The sequence below is a fragment of the Cervus canadensis genome, chromosome 4 (assembly GCF_019320065.1).
Source record: "Cervus canadensis isolate Bull #8, Minnesota chromosome 4, ASM1932006v1, whole genome shotgun sequence".
Classification (NCBI taxonomy): Eukaryota; Metazoa; Chordata; class Mammalia; order Artiodactyla; family Cervidae; genus Cervus; species Cervus canadensis.
Genome location: NC_057389.1, coordinates 98,969,142 through 98,984,911, shown reverse-complemented (window position 1 = coordinate 98,984,911; position 15,770 = coordinate 98,969,142). Strand labels below are relative to the sequence as shown.

General features: G+C 59.0%; 1 protein-coding gene across 2 annotated transcripts in view; it reads right to left on the bottom strand.

Moving 5' to 3' along the window:
• Positions 1 to 15,327, bottom strand: part of OBSCN (obscurin, cytoskeletal calmodulin and titin-interacting RhoGEF) — a 170,682-nt gene extending 155,355 nt beyond the window's left edge. For both annotated transcript variants that reach the window (XM_043467097.1, XM_043467098.1), the window contains exons 1-7: positions 15,177 to 15,327; positions 10,965 to 11,972; positions 9,568 to 9,837; positions 9,066 to 9,326; positions 8,001 to 8,309; positions 7,282 to 7,548; positions 6,485 to 6,769 (exon numbers count right to left, since the gene is read on the bottom strand). In XM_043467097.1, the coding sequence (XP_043323032.1) occupies positions 6,485 to 6,769; positions 7,282 to 7,548; positions 8,001 to 8,309; positions 9,066 to 9,326; positions 9,568 to 9,837; positions 10,965 to 11,949 (2,377 nt within the window). In that variant the 5' untranslated portion in view covers positions 11,950 to 11,972; positions 15,177 to 15,327. The remainder of the gene's footprint in view (positions 1 to 6,484; positions 6,770 to 7,281; positions 7,549 to 8,000; positions 8,310 to 9,065; positions 9,327 to 9,567; positions 9,838 to 10,964; positions 11,973 to 15,176) is intronic.
• Positions 15,328 to 15,770: the final 443 nt, after the last annotated feature.

Below are 15,770 nucleotides of genomic sequence, written 5' to 3'. Positions count from 1 at the left end.
AGACGAGTCAAATCCATAGAGACAAAAAGGAGACTGGCAGTTGCCAAAGACTGGGGAAGTGACTAACAGTGGGTTCCGGGTTGCTTTGCGGGGGCCCATAAAAACGGCCTAGAATTAGACTGTGGCAGGGTTGCCATGAATATACTAAAAGCTACAGAACTGCACACTGTAACAAAAGGGTGGATTTGATGCCACGTGAACCTGTTGCTATTTAAGTTGTGTCTGACTCATATGCGACCCCATGGACTGTAGCCCACCAGGCTCCTCTGACCATGGGATTGTCCAGCAAGAATACTGGACTGGGCTGCCATTCCTTCTCCGGGGGATCTTTCTGACCCAGGGACTGAACCCACATCTCCTGCGTCGGCAGGTGGATTCTTTACCACTGAACCACAAAAAAGCCCCGTCATGTGAATCACTCAATTTAAAAAGTCAGTCAACACAATCCTCCATATTAACAGTCCAAAGTAGAAAGCCCATGCTCCTATCAACAGATGCCCAATAAAGCTCACCGAGGACAACTCTGGACTGCATTTGACCAGCTCCCCTTGGTGTGGGGGCTCAGTGCTCTGCTTACCGCAAGGAGACTTAGAGAAATGAGTCTATTAAACTTCACAAGCTCATCAATCAGACTGGCTAGTTTTAATCACCTCTTACAGGTTTCTGTTTTTTAAATTTTAATGCAGAGGGATGCTGAAATAACAAAGTCCCCACACTACTGACACTACTGTGTTATCAAAGACCTCCCTAGGGCAAGTAAATGGAGCAAAACCAATTGCATATTTATATGTAAAAATGCTTGGGGACAAAGAAAAACGCAGGAACTGAAATTAATGGCGCATGAGAAGCCCTGCATGGATTATAGTACATCAAACTCTCTTGGTGGGAACTAACAGTTTAGACTTCCCTTTGTCACCGAGGAACCCCAGTTCCCAACTTCTCCTCACCTGGGCTAAAGACATTAATCCAAGTCTCTGAAGTGGATGGCAGGGCACCAATGGAATGAGAGCAAATGGAACCTGTCTCAACAGTTGTGTATGAATTTAAATATTTAAATCAAATATCAGAAGAAAACAGAATTATTCTAATCCAAACTGCTTGCTCCTCAAAAGAAAAGCCATGACAAACCTAGACAGCATATTAAAAAGCAGATACATTACTTTGCCGATAAAGGTCCATATAGTCAAAGCTATGGTTTTTCCAGTAATGTACAGAGAGTTGGACCATAAAGAAGGCTGGGCGCTGAAGAACTGATGCTTTTGAACTGTGGTGTTGGAGAAGACTCTTGAGAGTCCCTTGGACTGCAAGGATATCAAACCAGTCCATCCTAAAGGAGATCAGTCCTGAATATTCACTGGAAGGACTGATGCTGAAGCTAAAGCTCCAGTACTTTGGCCACCTGATGAAAAGGGCTGACTCATTAGAAAAGACCCTGAAGCTGGGAAGGACTGAAGGCAGGAGGAGAAGGGGATAATAGAGGATGAGATGGTTGGATGGCATCACCAACTCAATGGACATGAGCTTGACCAAGTTTCAGGAGATGGTGAAGGATAAGAAAGCCTGGCGTGCTGCAGTCCACAGGGTCACAAAGAGTCAGACACAACTGAGCTACTGAACAACAAATCCAAACTGCACAGATATCATTGCTAAGGAGGGCTTAGATGGGCAACATTAACTTTTTCAAGGAGTCGATTTAAAGAAAAGTTTTATGCAACGACCACCAATTTGGGATAAAACTCCGGAGGCCTACAGGGATCTGGCTTCCTCTGTACAGCCACAAAGAACCCCACAGCCCATGCAAAAGGGCATCACAGCTTATCACTCAAGTGGACAAATGTGAAAAAGCCATGCAAGCCTGTGGACACATAGCTTCTGTCTCACATTTAGAGTAGCGTGTCTCAGAGGAATAATTTGGGGACGGGCAGAACAGACGGAGCATTAGTGTAGACTGGGTGCTACGTGCACCTCTTGACAAGTGCCATCTCAACCTAATTCCCTGGACAGCCCTCACACTGGGTGGGCCTCATTATGCCCATTATACAGGTGAAAAACTGACACCACACAAAGTAATGATGTGGCTTCCCTGGGGCCCCACTGCAAGCGAGAGCATCGGGACTCAGGCACAGGAGCACACACTACCCAACAGGATCAGGAGCCAAGCACGTGCCCAGACGTTCCCACATCACGTCCAGAACTTTCTGGAGGCCCTGATGCACATTCGGTGGAATGCCACCGTGCCTGACTTGCTTGGGTTCATCCTCCAGTACCAGACACCGGGCCCTGATGCCTGCACCTCTGGCCCATTATGAAAGCTCCGCCCTCCTCCCTTGACCGACCTCACTCCCAGAATCTCAATCCAGCAGTGCTGAGGGAGCCAGACCACACCACTCCTCCAGGGTGTCCTCAGGACAGCTCCAGTAGTTCTATGACTGCCCCTCACCGCAAAGATACTTTGGCCACCTGATGCAAAGAACTGACTCACTGGAAGAGACCCTGATGCTGGGAAAGACTGTAGGCAGGAGAAGGGGACATGAGTTTGAGCAAGCTCCAGGAGTTGGTGATGGACAGGGAAGCCTGCCATGCTGCAGTCCATGGGGTCATAAAGAGTCGGACACGACTGAGCAACTGAACTGACCGAAAAGATGAGAAAACGGGGGTGGGAGGCAAGTGTATGAGGTCCTAGAATGGTCAGAACAAATGACCACAAATGGGGGCTTAAGACAACAGGAATTTGTTCTCTTCCAGTTCTGGACACCAGAAGTCTGGGATAAAGGTGTGGGCAGGCCGAGCTCCCCCCTGAGGCAATGTGGGCAGATCTTTCCAGGCGCTTCCAGTTTCTGGTGCCAGCCATGGGTTTGTGACTGCATCAGCCCAACCTCCTCCTTCACTATCACTGGCCATTTCTCTGTGCCTCTGTATTGCCAACATTCCTCTTCTTTCTCTCATAGGACACCTGTCACTGGCTTCGAGGCCCATCCTAATCCACGGTTATCTCACCTTGTGATGCCTTCCCTGATGTCATCTGCATAGACCCCATTTCCAGTTAAGCCCCCATTCTGAGTTTCCAGGCAGACATGAGGCTACACACTGACAACTCGCCTGAGGTCAACTGGCTCCTAAGAAGCCAGGGTGAGTCTGACCCCGTCCACACGGTGATCCCTCCACAGCCTGCCTCGAAGTCAGGGTCTAAAATCAAGGCACAGTCACGCTGGTGTTGGCACGGGCCAGTCCTGCAAGACAGGCCCCTCAGCAGAGTCAGGCCAGCCACACCACCCTCAGTGTCACGCTGCTGAACCTGGAAGGCACGGCCATCGGACCCAGGTAACACTGGGGGCATCGGGAAACTCTGCTGCGGGTTCCTCAGTGTCTGCTCTCTGAGGAGAGGAACAAGCTGGTGACCCCTGTGCCAGGCTGGACTGTCCCGAGATCCCCACCCCACAGTGTGCGTGCCCCTCTCTAAGCTACTCCCCCAACACTCCTCCAGGTGCAGCTGTGCAGAAACTCTGCAGAAGGAAGCTAGCGCCCACGTCAGTCAACGATGAGCTCACTCACCAACAAGGAGACCCTCCTGGTTGGAGCTGACCTAATCAGGTGAGACCTTACAACAGAGGGGGCACTTCCTGGCCAAAGAGATTTTAAGCGTAAGAGTGAGTGGACGTGAGTTGCCATGTGGCAAAGGACCTAAAAACAGCCGCTAGGGGCCAGCCAGCCAGAACACGCCCCAGAATCACAAGGAAATGAATTCTGCTGGCAACCTGGATGAGCTTGGAAAAGACCCTGAGAGAACTCAGCCTGATGGCACATGGATTCCAGCGCTTGAGACCCTGAAAAGAGAATCCAGATCTATAGAATTCTGATTTATAGGACGATGAACTAACATACGGGCCTTATTTTAAGCTGCTGAGTTTGTGACAATTGACAACAAAAGGAAAGAAAACAAACACACACACAGTCCTCACATGTTCTTCCCACCTTGGACACGATGGCTGGAGCTGTGGAAGCCATCTTGTGAGCATGAGGCAATAAGCATTAGAAAGATCTTTATCCCATGCTCAAGAAAGATCTAGACAGACAGAGCCATGTTCCTGTAGTAGACTGTAAGAAACTGTCCCGAAAAGTCAGGCACCCCTCATTAACAGCAAAGTCTTCTTTTCCAATCCCTTGGAACTAGGCTGACCTTATGTCTGGCTTTGTGCAACAGAACATGCAGAATGTAACACTCTGGGGCTGGTGAAAACAACCCTTAACAAACCTCGTAGCATCTCCTATTCCCTGAAGGGAACCTTGTCACTATATGAAGGAGCTCAGGCCACGCACATGGAGAAAGAGGCCTTCAGAATGAGATGTCACAAGGAGAGAGAAAAGCATGGTCCCAGACAGACAACATTACTAGAAGAGAGAGGCCTGCCATCCCAGCCAGCCCCCTGGGACATCAGACACACAGATGAAGCCAGACTGGATCCTCCTGTCCTGGCCAACACCATGTAGAGCAGAGATGAGCCACTCATACTGATGCTGCTTGAATTCCTTCCTGCCCATGGGTTGCGCCATTGGGCCATTAAGTTCCAGGGCTACTTGTGTAACTGACGGACACAGACCTGCTGAGTCTGCTGGGACTGCCACCATCCACACTGAAATGGTTCCTCCAGGCCTGTTGCTGTTCAGTGGCTATATGTCTGCTTCATCAACTGACTTGTGACGCCTAGGTGGAAGGAGACCTTCTGGCCCCTGGTCTCATGGCTGTGCTCCTCAGCATCTCTGTTCCCTATCTGCTGCACTACCAGATTCTAGGTGCAGCCTTTGGCCTCCAGGCACACGCTTGAGCTTGCACTCAGCTCCTTCCCACCCTTGTACCACATCATCTCCATCTGGGCCTGGCCACCTCACAGCTCAGGGTGGCACTGGCCCCCGCCTCGGCCTGTACCTCCCCCAGGGCTGGCTGCTCCCTGGAAAACACCATGAGGACTCCAGGGACCGGGAGGGAGACACAGTCAGAGGTTCTGCCCAAGAGAGGTTTTCCAAGTCCTGGAGTCATGACAGAGCTGTGCTCTAGACCTGGAAGTCTCAGATCCACCATGAAAATCCTTTGTGATTAGGGGCTGCACAGGGGACCCTCCACGGACACAGGTGGTCCAGGTACTCCAAGACCTCCTGGGGTATGATGGGAAGCAGCCTCAGAGCTCCTGATGGGCAGATGGCCCTACGGCCTGTGTGCAGATGGAAGGACGCATCAGGGACAAGGCAGAGACCCTCCTGAAAGCCAGGATGGGGCAGGGCTGGACTTAGAGAATCTGCCAAGAGACCTCAACGGCGTCAAGAAAGAGCCAGGACCTCGGACTTACCAAGGTCCAAACCTAACCTTCCAAGGACACTTCCAACCCTTTCTAGGTCTTCTCTGCCTCATTTCCTCATTTTTACAAAGAAGAGATGGGTTTTAAATTTCCTTCCTATTTTTTATACTACAAACCTGTATTCTTCCTATACATATATACACACATATATACATACATGTGTTTTGTGGGTAGTTTCTTTACCCAAATCCAGGAGTAACTACACCTACTCCCAAGTATTCTCAGAAGAAATGAAGTGAGAAAGCTTGGCCTTGCAAGTGCAACATAGTTGGAAGCAGCCAGAGCTACTCCCCACAGACCAAGCCCAGAAGGCAGGACGTTGACCACAGACACAGAGTCAGGAGTCCAGAGTCCTCACCCCCTCAGCACCAGTAGGTGCCCTCACCCTGCACAGTGCCTGAGGCAGGCACCACCAGTGCCGCGTGCCTACATCCTCCTGGGAGAAGTGTCGGCAGGAGCAACCGAGCTCCACGCCATCCTTGTACCCGGGAGCGTGAGCATGGGCGTCTGAGGTCTCCAGTTCCAAGTGGGCTGGGCTCCCCGCCACGGCACCCACATAGCCACCAGCCATGTCCTTGTGCAAAGAGGGTGTGAGGCCTACAAGGGCACACAGGCAGCTCAGGGGGCTGACAGAGCCCTAACCACACACGTGCCCACGCAGCGAGTCAACGAAGACGCTCGTGCCTCAGGATCGTGGTAGACAGCAGCCCTCGCCCAGACCTGGAGACCGAGCAGCCTGCGCGGCTGACTGTCAACCACCAAGTGCCGCCCTCCCCTACGGAGCAGAGGTCCTGCCCCCACCCTCCCACCGGGGCTGGCCGGGCTCCTGCTTCCCCACCCTACCCTCAGGGGTGACCTGACCGCCTAGCCTCCTCAAGAGGTCGGCAGAGCTGCCCAGAGACCTCTGCCCTCCCCACGTGGTCACCTGACACCATCCCATTCCCCCACTGTCTCCACGGGGTGGGTTGAGCACCCCCCGAACACACCTCTGACCTCCCCCAGGGTAACCTGAGCCCATCCTACTCCCCGCCACGGGCTTGGCAGAGCTGCTCCACGGGGGCCGAGGACAGCGGCTCCTGCCACTCAGGGCTTCTCCAGAGCTGGGGGGGGAGGAACACACACACTCGTGTCACCTTGCACCAACAGCTGGTAGGCAATGCGGGCCCCGCGGCTGACACACTCGTACAGGCCTGCGTCTTCCCGCTTCACGTCCCGCACGAGCAGTGCTCGCTGCCCGGCTGAGGCCTGCACCTCATACTTGGGGCCGGGAGACAGCGTGTGTCCGTCCTTGAGCCACGTCACGGCTGCCGCCTGGTCCGAAAGCTCGGCCAGGAGCTGGGCCTCCTCGTGCAGCCGGGCCAGCACCTCCCGAGCCGCCGCCGCGGGTGCCGGACGCTTGGCCGTCAGCTCCAGGGCCGCTGGAAGTCACAGACAGGTGACAAGCGGGTGTAAGTGAAGAGGGCGGTGAAAGGAGGAGAGTGACCAGCGGAGGAGGGTGGGGAAGAGGGATGAAGGCATGGACAGCAGGGTGTGGATGGGAGGAAGGGGATGGGAGCAGAAAGTGCCAGCGGACAGAGGAGGAAGAGCCAGATATGAGGGAACGGACTCCGAGAGGCAAGAAAAGAAGACACAGGACAAGAAGAGAATCAATAACAAGAGGGGAGGAGGGGAGAGGGGAGGGAAGCGGTGGGGGCACAGATCACAGAACGGAAGCTTGGCACTGTTGGACTCTTTAGACTGTCCTCCACTCACATCTAGTGGCCTTGCACGGCCTTGCACACCCCACCGCCTGGCCCCACGTTATCCAGCTGCTCTGAAAGCCACAACAGATCTCCCAGGATCCCTGAGACTGCAGGGACTCCATCCCACCCCTATCCCTCAAGGAAACGTGGCCTCGGGAAGCCCTGGGGTCACAAGACAGGGCCCCTACCTCGGACCTCCATGCGGATGCTGCTCTCGATGCCGTCAGCTACGAACTTGAGCTCCGCCCCGTGCAGGCTGACAGGCACCGAGCGGATGGTGAGAGTGTGGCGGGTGCCATCCCGGTGTATCACATACACGCTGCTGGCCTTGAGGACCCGCCCGTCCAGGAACCACTCCCCTGATGAGGCCGTGGTGAGGTCCACGGAGAAGGTCACCTCGCCGCCTTCCACTGCCTGCACTGCCTTCAGAGGCGTTTTCACAGCCAGCTGGGGAGCTGTGGAGTGAGAGCTTCAGGAGGTAGTTGGGCCCCTCCCCACCTCCCCTCCAAAGCCTAGCCCCAAATAACCCCTCCTCGAGGAAGTCCACTGGGCAAGCACATGGAGACCCTGAGTGAAAGCCAGACCCAGGGTGAAGTGAGAACAAGTCAGAGCCACCCAAGATCCCCCTCAGCTCCCAAAGACCCAGTGGGTAGCCCCCTGCCCTAGGGCTGGTGGGCACAGACAGTTCCTGGGGGTTTGAGTCCTATGTTGGGGTCACCTGGCCTTCCCACCAAAAAGCCTTCAATAGCATCAGGATCCTGGACCCGCCCCCTAGCACAAAGAGGAGGCAGGAGCCACGCTGGCCTCTCCAACACTGGGCTACACTCGAGGTCTGGGCGATTCAGAGGCAGATGGCCCCACAGACCGCCGTCAGGGTGCCGTGGAGAAGAGAGCCTTCCACACTTACCCAGGTGTACAGTTCCTGGGAACTCGAGGTAGGGGCTCTGGCCAAAGCTGTTCACCGCTGACACCCTGAACTGGAATTCCCCCTCTTCGGCCACGCCAGCCACAGTCAGCTCAGGCGTGGTCACCCACTCATCTTCATGGCACCGGCTCCAGGTGTAGGCGCCCAGTCTCTTCTTCTCCACCAGGTAGCCCTCGATGGCAGCAGGGCGGTCCCCGGGGGGTGGTGGGGACCAGGCAAGAGTCACAGAGCTCTCTGTCCGGGCCTTCACCACGGGGGCTTTAGGAGCATGCAGGGGTGGCCTCCTGGGGGCTAAGCAGAGGACGGGCCCATGTCACAAACTGGGAACCCCCTCCCCAAGTCCTGGGTCCAATACCACGGTAGGGAAAAGTTCTTGTGACAGAACTCCCAGCCCTCCCGGGGAGGGGGGGGGGATGGGGAGCACTGCCCTGGTGGTCAGAATGGCCACAGCCTGAGGGGCCTGCCAGGCCAAGACCATGCTGCGGGCCCGGCCCCCCCCCCCCCCGTCTCAGCTGGTGACTGTTATTCTGTCTACAGTGGAACAAGTACCCGGGCCTCAGAGGCCACACTTGGCCCAGGGCCACCATGAGCTGTCCACGGGGCCTGGAAAGGGACTCCTTCCAGTTCTCACCCTTGACCCCCTCTGTGCACTGGAATCTTGGGCTGGATGATGGTTAAGGCAAGGCACAAGGACCCTTCCAAGGGTGCTGAGACCCACGTGCAGGGGCACACCCCTGGCCCCAGCAAAGGGCTGATCCTGTGCCAGCTGGTCACAGCACCAAAAGCCAAGAAAGAGAACACACGCAATGTTCCCCCACACGCTATGCTTCTTGGGGCGGGGGGGTCAGTGCTAGGACTCGCCCTTTGCGGACGCCTAGTGTGACCATCATGGAGGAGGGTCAGACAAATCACGCAGCCCACAGAACCAGACCTACAACCTAGGCATTCCTGACAACCTAGGCAGTCTACAGTGCACGGTGCTCCCCGCAGCAGGCGAAAAGTCAGAGCAGGGCCCCTCCATCCGACAGGTGCTCCCACGGCCCTTACCTGACACGCAAAACTGGGTAGTCGTCCGGCAGTCCCCAGCCACAAAGGCCACCTCACCCACATCCTCCAGGCTGCACCGGGAGATGGTCAGCGTGTGGCGCGTGCCCTCAGCAGTGACGGCCACCCGGCCCCCAGCCACCACCACCTTCTGGTTCCACAGCCACTGAACAGGGCCCTCTGGCTTGGCCAGCTCCACACAGAACATGGCCGTGTCCCCCACTCGCACTGCTGTCTTCCTCGGGAGCTTCCGAAGGAGGTTGCCTGGGGTGGGCAGAGGAGCAGGAGCGAGGGGGCAGGGGGTAGAGCTGGTCAGAGCGACCCCCACAGGCCTGCCCACCCACACCTCCTTCCGGCCCCTGCGTCCAGAGTTCCCACCCCGCCCCTCCCTGACCCACCCCGTGTCCTGGGATCCTGCCCGCCCCGCCGCCCAGGGCCTCGGTCACTGGCCCAGGTCCTGGGAGACCCACATGCTGCCCAGTGTCTCGGCCCGCGGCCCGCTCACCTTGCACGGCCAGCTCGGCCACCGTGCGGCTGCCCTCTGCGGTCTCGCAGATGTACACGGCGTCGTCGTCAGAGGACACGTTGAGCACTGTCAGCCGGCGCTCCGCGCCCGCCTCCTCGATGAGGTACTTGGCGCTGGCCCATAGCCGCGTCTCCTCCTTGTACCAGGTAGACTCCATGTCCGGCGCCGGCACCTCACACTGGAACATGGCTGATGCCTTCTCCGGTACCTCCAGATCCTGCAGGCGCTTTCTGAAGGGCAGCGTGGGCTCTGCAGAAGAAGGGCCAGATGAGTGGGGCGGGGAGGGGAAGAGGGGCAGGCCGGAGCGGCGCCAGAGGCTGGGGGTGAGGGGGCAGTGCAGAGGGGCAGGGAAGAGGCTGCAAGAAGGGAAGGAGGCAAGGTAAGGCAGGTATAAGGCTGGGGTGGGGGCAGGGAGCCAGGGTAGGGGTTGGAGCGGCTTTGCGGGCAGAGGGTGGGTAAGAGGGCAGAGGAGCTTCAGGGAGCGGGGACAGAAGGAGGTAGGGGGAGAGCAGAGGAGGGAGGACAGTGGAGAGGGAACAGCACTTAAAGGAAAGAGTCCCTGCCCCCAAGAATAGAGAGAAGAAAGAAGGAGAAATGACGCAGGTAAAGTCATAGCAAGCAGCACTGCAGGGCAGCCCCCTGAGCTGGTGGTCCCGGACAGCCAAGAGAGGCTGGACTTACACAGCAGGGAGGCCACTGGACAAGTACTGGCCTGAAAAACTGCTCAACCCCAGCACACTTCCGTGCAAAAAAAAAAAAAACCGAAGAAGCAGACACACACACACAAAGGTTGAAGCGCCCTGCGGGAGATCCTACAGCTGGAAAAAAGTGGAGGTGGTACTCCAACCACATCGAGGGTGGTCTTAGGAAACAAGAAGGAACAGTCCCCCAGCAAGTTCTGATGGTGTTGTCCACAGCTGCCCTGGTGCGCTGGGGACAGGAGCCTGCAAACTGACCCAGAGTCACGTTCAGTCTGCGCCCTGGTGCAGCCCCAGCCTGCGGCCCGCACGAGGTCTGTCCTTGCTCCCACCTCCCTCCAGCTCTGCTGGGGAGATCCCCCCTCCCAGCATCCTGTAGGAGAGGGGGGAGCCTGGGTCTCCCGCAGCCTGGACAGGGCAGGCTCAGCCACGGGGCAACCATCTCCCGAGGGAGAGGGTGTTAGTGACAAGCACTTGGTTGTACACGCGCGTTATTTTCACAAAGACAATGAAACACCACAGCAAGAGCCGGCAAGACCTCCAGCCACGGATTTCTCTACACGAGAGGGAAATGGCAGGAGCAGCAGCCGCTAGAAGGAAGGGATGGAAGGCCTGGGGAGGGACCTCCGCCTGTGCTCACGGCGCACAGCGACTTCGTGCCAGCCGCCAGGAGCTCACCTCTCACGACGACGAGCACCGAGCTGTAGGTCTGGCCCACGAGGTTGGACGCCGTGCAGGTGTAGAGGCCACAGTCTGACTGCTTGCAGAAGAGGATCTTCAGCACGAAGTTCTCCTGCTCGTCCTCATACACCACGTGCCGCCGGCCCTCCACCACCAGCTGTCCATCCTTCTTCCACACGATCTCAGGCTTGGGCTCGCCCGTCACGAAGCAGCTGAGGCGCGCGTGTTTGCCCTCCGTCACCGTGCAGGTGCGCGTGCCGGCGCTCGGCGGCGAGGCCGGGGCGCCCCCCGCGCGCATGGCCTCGCGCCGCCGCTGCAGGTGGGCCAGGAGCATGGCGGTGGAGGCCCCCGGCGGGCTGGCTGCCTCTGCCTCCGCGTCCACCGTCAGCCCGGCGGCGGCGCTGGCGGCGCCCAGCGGGTTCTCCGCGTGCACCGTATAGGTGCCGCTGTCTCTCGGCTGTGCGGCGCGGATGCGCAGAGCGCTCGCCTCGCCGCTCTCCTCCACTCGCACTCGGGGGGCGTCCAGCACACCCAGGCGCCGCCCGTCCTTGGCCCAGCTCACCGACATGGGCGGCGAGCCGCGCACGCGGCAGCGGAACGTGGCCTCCGCGCCCTCGCGCACGCGGATGGAGGTGGGCCGCAGCAGGAAGTGAGGCGCCTGCTCGGCGCACGCGGCGTCGGCGTCCACCTGCAGGCCGACCGCCGCGAAGGCCTCGCCGATGGCGTTGCGCGCACGGCACACGTACTGCCCACTGTCGCCCAGCGCCAGGTCCAGGATGGTCAGGCGGTACAGGTCGCCGTCCTGGGCCAAGCGGAAGCGACCACCCGCCTCCACCAGCTGCCGGTCTTTCTCCCAGCTCACTTGCGGCGTGGGGTTGCCCACGATCTGGCAGCTCAGCGTGGCATCTTTGCCCACCGATACCACGAAGGCCTTGGGCCGGGTTAGGAAGCGGGGTGCGCCGCTGAACGAGGAGTGATCCATGGTGGGGGCAGAGGCGGGAGAACCTGTGAGTGGGGTGAGGGAGGGCATGGTGGGGATGAGTCCCTGGAGTGCTCAGAGACCGCTTGGCTACTGTGCCTGTGCCCCCCTTGGCTACTTCACCGGCCCAGTGCCGCCTGGAAAATTCAGCTTAATACAGGTGAACGTCTCCCCATTCTGCTCCCATTTGCTCCCACACACCCCGTCCCTGCAGGTGGCATCACCAGACGGTATGGTGGTCCAGAAGTGCCAGTTTGCCTCTTTCTGGGCCTTGGAGTTTGGCCCCACCTCCACCCCCCAAATGGGCTCTTTTTAATTGGCTGGAGCATCTCCTCCCTCTTGTCCCAGCTCCAGGCCTGCTGCCCCGACTCAAGATCCAGCTGAGCCCCTATCCCCAGACAGGGCACCAGCACCAAGCCTGCCCTCCTCCCTGCGTAGCCTCTGCCATGCTATATGTCGCCACCAGGACCTTCCCCGTCCCTCCTGGCCACTCCAGATTCCATCAGGTGTCCGTCTCCCCACACACTGGTGCTTCCTGGAGCCTGAAACTCCAATCTACCTAGTGTCTCCCAGTCAGAGAGAGGCAACTCTCTGCACCCTGGCCGTGGAGGCTCATGAGGTGCCCAGCTGGCCTGTCCTCTCTAAGGCACACCAGAGGTCACCTGTTCTCTACTCCAGCAGGCTCTCCTCTGAGCCCCCTGCTTGGCCTGCCCCCTTTGCTCCCCGTTCTCCTCAGTGGTGTTCCCCACTCAAGCATTCGGGCTGCTCTGCAGGCTGTGTGAGCAGCTTTCCAGCCCTCCTCACTGGACATTCCCCAACAGAGAGTGCAGTACACAGGGCCTGTCCCTCCTGCCACTGTCCTGGGTCACATCTCACCCCTCCTGGGGTCCCACCACACATCCCCTCGACCCCTGAAGGGGGGTGCTCATCAATGAGCAAAGAATGGAAATTCTACAGCTGGAGGGGTGGGCACCCCTCCAGCACATAGGGCTACCCACGAGCTCTTGCTATGAGTGCCTGCCTCCTTTCATCAGAAGTCACAATGGGGAAGGTCAATGGTGTGTCTGTGGAGGACAGTTGAGAACCCTGCAAGAGGAGTCAAGGATGTCAAGGCTGAGAATGGGTGGGCCAGCTAGTCAGGTCCAACCAGGGGGCTGTGGGGGGACTGGAGCCCAGTCACTGCAGGTCTTGGCTGAGGCTCCACTGGCTGTGGCTCTGCCGACTGGGCACCTTGCAGGGGTGGGTTTGGCACCAGCAATGCCAAACGCCTCTGAATGACTGGCCTCTGCCAACTCCAGGTTGGATCCTGCTGGCCCCCAGCACCGGTGGGTGAGGTGAAACTGGGCCTTGCCTACACACAGGCTTCTGTAAGGAGAGCCAGCACAAATGGGCCCCATGGGCCCTGGGCTGTCCCCAAGTGCCTTAACTCTTCACCCCGGGAGCTGGGCCTTCAGCATGGGGCTGCCCACCGTGGGACAAACAGGGCAAGGTTCCCAGGCCCTCCAGCTCCCCATCCTGTGATTCGGGACCTAATCCGCTTAATCCCCCTCAAGGAGGTAAGCTGGGACCAGCCTGCTGACTCACTGTGCAGTCAGCACCTCTGCCCTGCCCACTGCCCCCCCCCCCCTTCATTAGCTCCCCCATGGCCTGGCTGGGCTCTTGGCCTGAGAAGGACCTGGGCAGGTGGCCACCAGCCTCCATGGACAACCTCCTGGGCCTCAGCGTCCCTCTGTGGAAGAATTACTTTGACACCAGTTCCCCAGGGGCCTGAGTTCTGATCTCTTCCCAACACACCACTGCCTTCTGAAAACAGTCAATCTGGGGGTTCCCCAAGGCAGGACATGGCACCCTGCCCCTGCCACACCCAGAGCAGGTGTGGGAGGGAAGACACCTGCTCTGAGCTCATGAGCAACTCTGTGCAGGGTCAGGGGGCCACTTCCACAGCTGGCAGCCCTTGGGCCCTTGGGCCCTAGAAAAGAAGGATGGGGAGGTCTCATCTCTGCACATACTTAGTGGGAGCCAGCTCTCAGCAGGTGCACAAGGGTGGGCAGAGACTCCAAGATCCTCTAAAGCCGTGGAGATGAATCCTCTGTCCAGGGCCTGCATGCCCCACTCCCAGTGCAGCAGAACCATGGAGGTCTAAGACAAGACCCCCCTTGACACCTCCACACCAGGCAGGCATCCTCACTGGACAGCAGGGCCAAGGTAGCCCGAGGTATGCCAGAGGACTCTGGAGCCACCCTGCTTCAAGCTGAGTGTGGGGTGGGGACCACCCAAGGCCCCTCTGGGCCCAGGTTCATCCACAATCTCCTCCTCCTCCCCCTGCCATGGTGGGAGCTGGGGCCACAGGAGCTGCAGCCACAAAGGCAGGATCAGGCATTTCAGGAGGAGAGACCAAGCCAGGACCCGAACCCCAGCATCTCAGGGAAGCCCCTTCCTCACTCAGATGCCCACCTGTGGATCTGGCTTGGGCTCCTCAGTCCCTTGGAGCCCCCATCTTGGCACTGGCAGGCTCCTCCCCTGGAGGCCAAGACCCTCCCCCCTTGCAAGTCTACCAGGGAGCCTGTGGCTGACCCGTGTCACACCTACAGCCCCTCGCTTTCCCAGAACTTGGCCACTCTTGGGTCCTGATGGGACTGGGCCATTTTCCAGATGAGCCCAGAGTGAGAAGTGGTTCGCAGCCGCTTGGCTGGCCCCCTCCCAGAGGCCCTGTCTGCCCCGCTTTCATCTCCCCACTGTGTTGCCCCCACACCATTCCAGGAAAGACTTCAAAGGGCAGCTCCTGTAGTCTGTGCTTTCCCCCTAGACCTCTTGGGCCTTCCAGCTTCCCAAACTCCAGGGGAAATTCTTTCCTGGAGTCAGGTGTCACTGCCCCTCTGGCTGTCCCCTCCGCTGAGCCAACAGGCCCAAAATAGCCCCAGCTGTCAGCGGGCATCCATCTCAACAGGGCTGGGGGCAGGGCCAGCCGGACCCTCAGGGAACTAGGCAGAGGGGAGGTGGGCGCTTCGGACGCCCCCCGCCTGCCCCAGCTGCTGCCTCCCCACATGCGGGTCTGGCTCCATCCGCCAACGCGCCAGGGGCTGGAATCCACAGCCCCAACCCCAGGAGCAGCGCGGCCTGGCTGAAATTCTAGCCCAGGTCCCTCCGTCCCCCAGAGCCGTGACCTTCAGCTCCGCCGTCCTCAGGGGCCCTGGCTGGCCCCCCAGCCCTCCTGCGCTCTGCCTCCTCACCTGTCTCTCCCGGGGGCACTAGGCAGCACCCAGGCGAGGCGCTCAGATGGTGCGGCAGGGGCTGCTGGGTCTCACCTCCTCCGGGGGCCCAGGACCGACAAGCTTCCCACCCAGCAGCCCGCACGCCTGCCGGTCCTCAAACTGGACGGGGACGAAAGGACAGGCGCATACATCCGCTGAAGAAGGCCGGGCCCGCCCCCGCCCCGCCCCCACCGCGCCCGCCCGCCCAGCCCAGCCCAGCTCCAAAATAGCCCGGGTGTCACTGCCCCAGATTGGGTCTCACCCCTGGCCCCAGGGAGGCAGAGGGCAGAGGCTCAGGGCTGCTGGGGGAGGGGAGGCCTGTGTGTGCCAGTGATGGTGAGGGCGGGGACCCCTGCTCAGACCAGCGTCCTGGAGCGCAGGGAGGGACAGAAAAAGGGGGATCCAGGACCACTCATAGGAGCACCCAGGACCACCGTCCAGAGGGGAGCAGAACCACCCCAAGATCAGCGATCACCAGAGCATGCTGCAGCCTTTAGGTTGAGAGGAGCCGCTGGGAGCCTAGCACAGGTGCCCAAGGTCAGCCACCCTAACCACACACGTGACTGGGGTGGG